The following is an 11,070-nucleotide window of genomic DNA, read 5'->3' as shown; positions in this document are numbered from 1 at the left end:
TAAAAAATTTCGATGCCCAAAACACCCCTATTTGAATGTTTGATTTACACAATTAATTCCATACAAATTGTAAGGGAAAATTAATGATTTTACAAAAATTAAAAAAATAATAAATTCATTGCATAATATATAATAACAATAAAACATGCCTAATAAATGTATTAATACATGCTTAGTTAAGTCAATAAAATTATATTTTACGTATAAATGTAGGTAAATTATTTCACACACACACACACACTCACACTGACACACCCCGTCCCGAAGGAGGGCATGCTGGCCGTCACGTGAGAGTGACGTAACCATTTGCACAGTACGGAAGCTTTAATTATACAATTTATAAGTTGATACACCCGAAGGTGAGTCCTAATTTTGTCCAATCTGTCAGAACACCGTCGAATTCCTCGTAGTCACCACACCTTTGTGATTCTTGAACCTGGAGGGGCGCAAAACCAAAATTGAGTGGGTCAGTAAAACAATTCTTTTCCAAATCCAAACATTTCTCAAAACGTTGTAACCCCTCTCCGTAAAACCTGTATACTTTCCCAGAAATGTAAAATATAAATATACATATATATTCTCAAAACTTCATTTTTACTATCTCAACATTATCTCTTTATCAATCATGCCATGCCATGTCATCTCAACATTTCTCATATTAATTATGCCATGCCACATCATCTCAACAGTAATAAGGTATGAATGCATCAACATAATCATATCAGGTGCAAGAAAGTAATCAACCGTAGGCCCTCTAATAGCCCTATACGGTTGAACCTAGAGCTCAAAATCTATCATTATCACTCTACCGGAGTCACCTCTGTGACCCGTCCGGCCTTCTGCACACAAGTTACGCTCTAGTGCTTCTCATATATCATCTGTGCACATAATCTAAGGTCACCCACCAGTCGGAATCTCACTAACACTCTCGCGACTGGTCTGTCGTACCCACTCCGCGTGGACTGTACGACTAGCATCTACTTGGATCCAAGGCGAGCGTGCGATGCGGTGAATACTATAAGCACTAAACCATGGTGCAGGATTTGAGCTCAATATATATCATCATCATCATAACAGTAATTAAATACTCATCTGTGCGTCCACCGCACCATTTCATACATATGCATCATAAATCAATTCTTACCTGTGCGTCCACCGCACCAATTCATACATATGCATCATAAATCAATTCTTACCTGTGCGTCCACCGCACCAATTCATACATATGCATCATATATTAATTCATGCATGGCATTTCAACTCACATTTCTATATACTTTTCATATCAATTCTATGCATGGTATTTCACTTCCCGTTTTTCCACATAACTCATATGCATTTCATTTTAAACATAATTTCATGCATTTTCAATTTCTGGGAAAACGTTAAGTATATATATATATATACGGAAAACAAAACTGCCCACTCACCTGGAGTTCATCCAACAACTCCCTAGCACCACACATCAAGGCGTCACGACGATCGCCGCCTAGAATAGTAATCAAATCCAACCTCAGAATTCATATCGATAGAATATTTAACTTATATAAAATACGTCACTACGTAGTTCGATCCGGAAGATCTGCCACTCAGATTTTAAATCCATAACTTCCAGAGGTCCACAATATATCTCTAGGATAACATCCTAAAATTTCATTACCATCCAACGGTTGGATTTCCGTCAATTTCCAAAACTAAGTGACGGTTAACATTTTATATTATGGACTTACAATTCCAATTCCGGAAGATCCGTAACTCGGATTCCCAATCCGTAAGTTCCAATAATCCTCAAATATTACGTACTATAACGTATCAAAGTTTGGTGATGATCCAACGGTCGGATCATCAATTCACATTTTCACCTAAATGTGAAAACTATAAAACGTTATTTGAACACCTAACCAACAATCTTCAATAACTTTCTCATACGGTGTTCAATTTAGGTATATGAATATACCACAGTGATCTACTCGACGTCACGGACGTCGACATATTTTTAAAATAATTTTATTTTTATTTTTTATTTTTACTGTAGCACCTTCTTCTTCCTTGGGTCGCCGGACTGGTTTTTCCGGCGGCCGTTTTCTGGGCAGTTTTTCAAATTGCTATAACTTTGTCATTTCTCAACGAAATCAAGTTATTCAAAAACGAAAGTTGTAGCCCTTGAAGAGACAAAGAGAATGGTACCTTGAACAACACCTATTTCGCCGTATTTTGGCCGGAAAATGCCTCGAAAGCCTCGGAGGTCGCCGGAAACTGGGTATTTTTCAAATGAGTATAACTTCTTCAATACTCAACGAAATTGAGTGAAACAAAAAGGAAAGTTGTAGTACTTGACGAGACGAAGAGATTGATACCTACCTCGACTCCTAACTCGCCGGGGATTCTCCGGAAAACGCCTCGAAAGCTCCGGCCAAACTTTGAACTTGTCAATCTCCGTGTTCTTACGTTCAAAAACTTCCAACGAAGCACTCCGAGCTTCCTTGGGACCTCACTAAGCCCGCTGTGATCTTGTTTTAGCCTAAAACGTAGTCATTTAGAAGATCATGAACAGTACCATTTCACGGGAACTTTGAAACTAGGGTTTTTCGAAGCAAAACTTACCTGAAATTGGTGTCTACGTGATCGTGGAAGTTCCAGGAGTCCAAATGTGGTCTTATCTTGGACGTTTGTTTATGTTTTAGGTGGTTTTGGGTGAGGTTGAGCGTCGGAGAGGAAGAGAGAGAACTGAGAGTGAGAGAGAGTCGTGAGGGAAGAGAGATAGAGAGACAAGGTACGGGAATTGGGGAAGGTTTTGAGGGATGTGGGGATCCCACGTGTCCAACTCAATCCAAATTGTTAAATTTTCGCCCCTTAGTTCCGTTTAAGGGCATTTTCATCTTTTCATGTCCTCGGAATTAAAATTCCAGGACGGGCTGTGACACACACACACAAACACACACACACATATATATATATATATATATATATGCATATAACAACAAAAAAAGCATGCTTGACATACATAAAATTCATGCAAAATAATTTACCTACATAATAAAGCAAACCTAAATATATGCAAAATAATATACCTACATAAAAAATGTTATTATTTTATTCAATACTAGTTTACCTATTATTTGTTCATATAATAATAAAATATGCCCAATATATATAATGATACATACAAAATAAAATACCTACATAATGAAGAAATGTTATTTGATTCAATATTAATTTACTTACAAAATAAAGCAATTATTTTTTTATTGAAGATTAATTTACCTATTATTTGGACATATATCTTATAATAATAAAATGTGCCAAATATATATGTACTAATACATGAAAAATAAATTACCTACGAAATAAAAGAATGTTATTTGATTCAATATTAATTTACCTACAAAATATATGTTATTTGCTCATCATAAATTTAAATATAGGTAGATTAATTAGTTTAATATATTTGATCATATATGGAGTACTGTATATGTATATGTGTGTGTGTATGTGAACGTATAGTAATATTATATACATAGGTAAACTAGATATGGGTACATTTATATATATAGATATATATATATATATATATATATATATATATATATATTGAGCTTATGCTAGTAATATATATATTGGAACGTATATATGTGTGTGTTTGGGATAATAATATGTGCAATAATTATATTTTCATTGTAATTAAGGTGAGTAATAACATTTATTTATTTTTATTTTGAATATTGTGGTACAAATTGTAAATATTTTGTAATTATAGGTCAATTACTTCTATACTTGGCAGTTATTTTTAAATTTGGGTTTTATTTGGATATTTATAACTAGGTGAGTTTTTATCTAGGAAATAAGAGTTGTAAGGATTTATATATAAAGAACCCTTTAATTTTGCATTTATTTTTCGTTTCTTATGTCAATATGTTCATCAAATTGAAATACTGTTTATATTAACCAATTTAAAGATGAGATTAGCAGTTGAATTACATTCTTTGGCCACTTAATCAAACTCGTCACCTCTAATATCATTGTATGAAGAAAAAATAAAAGGTTCAACTAGCTTCAATAGCACAATGATAGTTCGCTTCATAAGTGAATTATCACAAATTCGATCCTCGCCGGGAACTAGTTTCAGATTTGTTCTCACTTATTTTTGAAGAGATCCAATGACACAGTAGGCACCTTGAGGATTTGGGATCCAATGCTCCATTTGATAAAAAGGGCAACCCAAGTTTACCCAACACTAAAAATTTGCAAGATTTTTGTGGAATTTGAGTTGTTAGAAAACCTGCAAGCACCAATGAAATGTGATCACCCACCCAATATTGCCCTTGATTCCCAGATTTTTTTTTTTGCGTCACAATTTCTCATAAATTACTGCAATTACATGTCGGCAAAAGATGAATAGCCAATCATTTGTTAGAGCTGGCTGCATATACTGAGGGATGTCTTTGATCAAATTATTGTATCTTTCAATTACAGAGATCTCGTAAGTCATAATATTTTTGTTAATGCCTGTGAAATTTTCTTACGAAAACTCAATTCAATTAACAACGAGGATCGTTTATCAGTTTTGCAAATTTCTACCAAAATCAACAATCGCATTTTGGTCGACTACAAATTAATGCCAAAATAAGCAACATAATTCCTTGTTTACTTGACAAGTAGTGACTACCATACAAAATCTCAGAGGCTGCCGAATGGTTTCCAACTTTTTCCTTCCTTTGTTTACTGGAAAATATCACACACCGTAAGAGGGCACCTTTCTCTACCCAGTTCCACTTCCACCTACTATATTTGCTAACAGTAGTTAAACAAAAGCAAAATAAATATAAACAACCGTTGACTATATAACAATGATTTGATGGTAGAACTCCTGAGAAATGACTTAAAACTGGTTTACTAAAATCGTGACGTCACATTGTATTAATTGGATTGAAACGTCACGCTGCCGATGAACTTGTTCCAAGTTGCTCTCCTTGAAATAATTACTCTAGGAAACCAGTTTTAGTCAAAACAGCATTCCTTACTTTGCTGAGGTCTCTTCCTTTGAGTGTTCTTCCAATCCCTTCATAGACAGAAAATGATGAAATCTGGCTTCTTGCAAGCTTTCTGGCAACCCATTCATGTGGAGGAACCATGTCATCATCATCACCATCACCAATGACACCACCATCACCATCGCCATCCCCATTGACACCATACACATCATCATCATCATGAACCGAAGAACCAATCTTGGCACCCTTGCCATAAATTTTTGACCAATCAGGGATTGCCACAGGAGCTGATTTTTGGACTTCATGGTCAGCTGGAGGATCATTATGGGCCCATGGGATCGTTCTTGCAGCAGTAGGTAGGCGGCATGCAGATGCAGAGGAGGAAGAGGAAGAAGAAGAAGAAGAAGTAGAGGACCTATTATTTTTGGAATTCCTCAGCATCTTGAGACTTGAGTTTTCCCTCTCTTCTTCTTCAAAATCTTCACCATTTCTTCCCCCACCAAAACCACTGCTTTTGCTCATCATACCACTCCAATCTGCCATTGGTGGGTTGCTCTGATAACGTCCAAAAATTGAAAGCTAGGTTCTTCTAGAAAAAAGCAAACCAGAAGAGAGAGAGAGAGAGAGAGAGAGAGAGAGAGAGAGATGAGTGAGAGCAAAAATGGACCTGCTGCCTGTATATATAAGAGGATAATTATTTACATTTTGTTTGGTATTTGGTAACGAGATAAAAACTTATTATTTCTTGGGAAGCAAAAAGCTGAAAGGTGCAAGAGAGAATAATATCAGGAATCTACCTTGCCTGTATATCAAATTATCAACACTAGCTAGAAATTAAAATTAAAAAAGAAAGAGTTGGAAGGGTGACGGAGAAAGTGGAGTGGAGGCATAAAATTATGGTTAATTATTGTTTTGTTTTTATATTTAGGGTGGTGTTATTTAGCCCTTTTTTTATATAATTTTTCTCATATCTTTCAATTTTTATTGTCAAATTGAATAAGTTAAAAGTGATCAAACAATAAAAATTAATAAAAGGCGTTGGTGATAAAAAGAAATGTGAGATAATAACTCACTATATTTATATTCATTATAAAACTTGTCAAAAATAAAAAAGTTGACAAAACACTCCGGTTGACAGTGAGTGATTTTAAAAAACTAGTGTTCTATATTCTAGACATTCATTTTTACTTTTTACATATTTATTTTTAATTTTTATATATTTTTTATATTTTTTATTATCAGATCAAATGAATTAAAGAATATCAATAATAACAAATTAAAAAATGTGCCTGAGAGATAAATATAAAGAAGGTGGATTGTCTGCTCTCTCATTTTCATATATTTCTCATCTCCTTGTTTGTGTGATTACGGTTAAGCCACATCAATATTTTATATTGATTTTTTTATAAAAATAATATAACAAAAAGTAATAAAAATATAAATTATTAACATACCTTAACCGTAATCACACAAAATATGAGGGAATGAGAAGAGTATAGAAATGGAAGGACATACAATTCACCTCCAAATATAAATGTATGAATAGCACATTCCTTTCAGAAAAAGGAAAGCAAACGAAGAGAATCTCAGTTTTTACCTGAAAATGGTCAGTGTGGAGGTTGGTTTATCAAAAAACACCAAAAGCCCACAGAGAGGAGTGGCCAGAAGTAGATAAAAGAAGGAAACTTTCGGGATCGAGAAACTGGTGAGGTGTGTTGAGAAAACCCAGAAACCAGATCATGATATTATCAGAAGCATTTTTCGCCTTTTTAATCATCTATGGGAATAAAGTCAGTGCTGCACGCTGAGGAGACTTCTTCATATCACGTTTTTACCTTACACACATATATACACACAAATACATAAAAGTTGGTGTAAGAAATATCATTTATTTAAATTATATTTTAATAATTATATGATGTAATAATTAATGATTAAATTTTTTCATTAAATCATTAAAAAAGAATTCAGCCTATCAACATTACGTAATTTGCAAAATGTAATTAAAAATCTGGTCTATCGCTAGCATTTTTCATACATAAAATAAAATGTATTAAAAGAATGATTGGTCTGAACCATAAAACTTGTATTCCATTAAAACCTTATCTTCTCAACTTTTAACTCACTCACTCAGGCTTCAGCTCATCATCGGGCATTACAACAAAGAAAAAAGGACAAGCTCTCTCATGAGCGACTGACTATGGGAGATGGTGTGGGCGACGAAACTTTTTTAAGGAGGTTGTCTAGTAGGGACAAGGATTATTTTATTTTTTTTTAATTTTTTTGCCTTCTTCTTTTGTTTGAATGCTCAAGATGTTATCTTTGTAAAGGAAAAAAAAGACAAAATTAAAGAGAGAAGAAAAAGAAAAACTACAGATAAGAGGGAAGATAAAAAAAAGAGAAGAGAGAATCCCCGTCATTTTTGTAGTGGGTGCTTTTTTAACAAGTTATTGGGTAAGGTTAATTTCAAGACCAAATTATTCTTATTATACTTCTTATAAAATAAAATATATTTGTATTTTTATTCGTTAATTCTACTCGATAGCAGAAGATGTTCTAGTCAAACAATTGTTTAGGAATATCACTAATAAAATAAGAAAAGCTTCGGTAAAATAGTACGACTACATCATTATAATTTATAGGACACTTATTATAAATAATTTTTTAAATTGTTATTAGCATTCCAAAAATCTCATTTTGCATTCTAAATTTTTTATATTATGAAAGAAAAATACATTTGTAAGAAGTGTAGAATGAGTTTTTTAAAGTACCAATAACATTTTTCATAATTTTACTTAAAGATGGAAAATGACCTAATCAAGTAACCTTAACAAAGTTTATCTCGTAACAAGAACTAAGCACTTGGTTGATTGTGAGTCTGTGACTTCTACTTTTATCTGTCTTCTGGTTTACTTCTTTCGATGCTTCCTGGGTTTTGGTCTGTCTTCTGGTTTACTTCTTTCGATGCCTCCTGGGTTTTGGGGATTATTGCAATGGTAAATAGCTAGAGAGAGAGAGAGAGAGAGCAAATAAAGGCACTGTAGGTGCTGTCAAGGTGAAGGGTCTTCTCAAACTCAAATCAGTAAGATCTGTTGGACAATGACCAAAGAGAAGTCCATCTGTGGAGCGTCAATTAATAGTTTCACGCTTGGAGTTTGCAATCACATCCTTCATTCGTATGTGCACATCTGACTTTGCTATTTTACCCTCAGTTGTATACTAACTTAACTGGATAGGAGAGGTAATCTTTGGATGCCAATGAGCAAAAATTGTGTCTCTTAATACTTTAATTCCATCACGTTCGCATTTTAACTTTGCCATGCAACTGATATGTTATATTTACATGTTCAAGAGACCGCTTTTGTTTAGAAAAAAATTACATATAACTAAAATGTTATATTTACATGTATTTTAAGTCTATCACATTCATATTTTCACTTTGTCATAATGCATGATGGTGAAGCATCACCAGCTTTGCATGCAACTTTTTCTTGCTTTTTCAGTTTTACAACTTTTGTTATTTTTCATCATGTTCATAAGTTATTGCGATCCTATATACAATTTAAGTATTTTTTATACGAGATATATCTTCATAGCTAATCCAATATACGAATCTTTATTCAATTTTTTGACCTACAAATACAAGAGGATTTTGTATGAAATAGCTACATACGTTGTTGCTGTAATAATTATGTCATGTGTAATGAGGATCGTATACTTGTACATGCAAGCATCTCTCTTCGAATATAGAACCGTGCTTCTGAGATACTTTTCAATGTACCTGAAACACAGAGTTATGTGTTACTATAGAAGTGGTGAGATACTTGTATTAAAAAAATTAACAACTTAAAAAAATAAAACTTGGGAATTGTTAGCACTCGAAAAATCTCATTGAACACTCCTCACAAATGTATTTTTCTTTATGTTAATAAAAAGTTAAAAGTGCATAATAAGATTTTTGGAGTGCCGATATAATTTTCATTGAATTTCCCTCCACTTAAATAATGACACACAGTTTACCATATGTGTTCTAGTCAGAATGAAAATTTTCTTTTTGCTTTCAGTGCACACCCCTTCTGTCCATAAAATATGGAGTGTGATATCCCTACATATTGTTTTACTTCTCATATATCTTTCTAATTTTTAATCGTAAAATCAGATGAATTAAAAAATATTAAAAAACATAAATTAATAATAGATCGATGTAGATAAGTAAAAAGAATATTTGATAGTAATAATGTCAATCACAATCTGCATGTTGATTTATGTCAAAACTATGCTACTCTAAGACTCTAATCAAACTGATAGTCTATGTACGTATGCCTAATTCGGCACAGCTGACAAGACTTTTTGCAGTTTTGAGAACTTGATAATACGCATACCTGATTTGGTTCACTTCTGGTTCTTTTTAAAGTAGAAGCATTTGTAGGGAAAAGAATTACAAGGTCTGCCAGCCTTGAGTGATATGACTCACCATGTTAGTAGAAAACTTGCTTGCAACGTGTGGTAGCGACGTTTTGTATGCATTATTATCGTTTATCTCTCTCATCACAAGTAATTGCATAAATTAATGTTTCATATAAGAAGCTGCAAATTAAGAGTTTCACTTTAGCTATTTCTGCTCACTCCATGCTCAAACTTAGCCTCTTTAAGCATGGAAGTATACAATGAATTAATCACGAGACGTGATGGTTGGTGAAATTATTAACTTTTCATTAGTGTAATAATTATACTAATTAATTAGCTTTTGTTTAACTGAAGTTGAAGTTTTTATTTTTTATTCTTCATCAATTAACCATGTTTGAAGATCATCAAACATAATTATTAAAATATCATTAAGCTTCTTGATCCCCTAAATCATCTTAGATAAGAGCAAGTCTAGTTGTCACCGAATGTATACAATTGTGTTACTATCTCTTGTCTCAAGATACACACATGTACAGATCCGGCGACACGGTAAAATATCTACCAAGGTAGATCACCGATCACGTACAATGCATGGCAATATATAACTAGTGGTGCAAGAGCGCAAGTCATATTTTGCTTTGCTTACTCGGATTTCAATTCCAAGAGTACAATCATGTACATGGAATCCTAGCAAGAAGCATTTAGTGGAAAAAATCGACTTTATCAGAGGTTTTTTTTTTCCCCAATGATTGAAGAGAGAACTCAACTTCTACCATCCAAAGAGGATCTGCTTGATTTGAAGGTACTTGTAAGATGAGCACACCCAGACCTGATTATTCTCCGTCTCTTTCCTTTTGGGGAAGAAAAAAGTGAAAGTGGGAAATAAAGCGACCACTAATATTGCATGCGTTCTAAATCAATCTCAATTTTAGTCCATCACCAGTCCTATATGGAATGAGATCTACAGCAGATTTCTGTGTCCGAGTTCATGGATCAAGATATTTGGACCATTTAAGAAAGAGAAAGATATTCGGACCATTTAAATTTTTAGTTTTGTATAAAATAGATCAATAAAATAAGCTAATAGAGGCTAGATAATTGAAATTGAGTGGTCCAGATCTCTCATCCGATCCCTTATATATTCTCACGTCATAAGACTTATCATTTCCACAAGGTTGGTCGCTTCAATGCTTGAAAGTAATGGAAGCAAATTTGACGTCCAATAAGAAAAAAATTTAAATGCTTTCCCACCTTGGGGATTTTTTTCTGCGCTATCAAGATCAAGTATGAATACTCATAGCAAGTGCCACTCGCTTGCAGTTTCTTTTAACCTTTTTTTTTTAATATTAATTTTTCAAGTCCTTTTTTTACTTTGGCAGGTGATATATATGCAGATGTGATTCAAGTAATAATCTTGAAAATTTCTTTATAAATTAGTTTTATTAAAAAGGCTCGATTGATGCATGTACAAATAGTGTTAACAAATTCCACTGTGCTGCTGAAATAATTTTTTCACCTATTTTGACCTCTAAATCTATTTTATTTTATTTTTTGGTCCGTGTCACTTTACCTGAGCATGCATATTTAACAGAAAATTTGACGGACTTAACAATAAGGGTTAAGGTGCATGAAAACATGATTTAGGGGAGAAGTTACGTCAAAATGACATTCG

The 11,070-nt window shown here is 33.3% G+C and overlaps 1 protein-coding gene and 1 long non-coding RNA gene across 2 annotated transcripts; both read right to left on the bottom strand.

Annotated features, from left to right (window-relative positions):
* Positions 1-101: 101 nt before the first annotated feature.
* LOC139188790 (uncharacterized) lies at positions 102-2,801 on the bottom strand. Its single transcript, XR_011572080.1, has 5 exons — positions 2,605-2,801; positions 2,362-2,521; positions 2,188-2,256; positions 1,431-1,489; positions 102-436 (listed from the first exon to the last, which is right to left on the bottom strand). It is a non-coding gene; the product is annotated as an uncharacterized lncRNA (long non-coding RNA).
* A 1,891-nt stretch (positions 2,802-4,692) lies between these two features.
* On the bottom strand, positions 4,693-5,636 carry LOC103427808 (protein S40-4-like). Its single transcript, XM_008365889.3, has one exon. The coding sequence runs from the start codon at positions 5,532-5,534 to the stop codon at positions 4,980-4,982; it is 555 nt and encodes a 184-aa protein (XP_008364111.3). The 5' UTR covers positions 5,535-5,636; the 3' UTR covers positions 4,693-4,979.
* Positions 5,637-11,070: the final 5,434 nt, after the last annotated feature.

Source organism: Malus domestica, chromosome 10 (assembly GCF_042453785.1).
Source record: "Malus domestica chromosome 10, GDT2T_hap1".
Taxonomy (NCBI): Eukaryota; Viridiplantae; Streptophyta; class Magnoliopsida; order Rosales; family Rosaceae; genus Malus; species Malus domestica.
This window is presented reverse-complemented; position numbering and strand designations above follow the sequence as displayed.

Coding starts and splice junctions, on each gene's coding strand:
- LOC103427808 (XM_008365889.3), bottom strand. CDS start 5,534: ATGGCAGATTGGAGTGGTATGATGAGCAAAAGCAGTGGTTTTGGTGGG.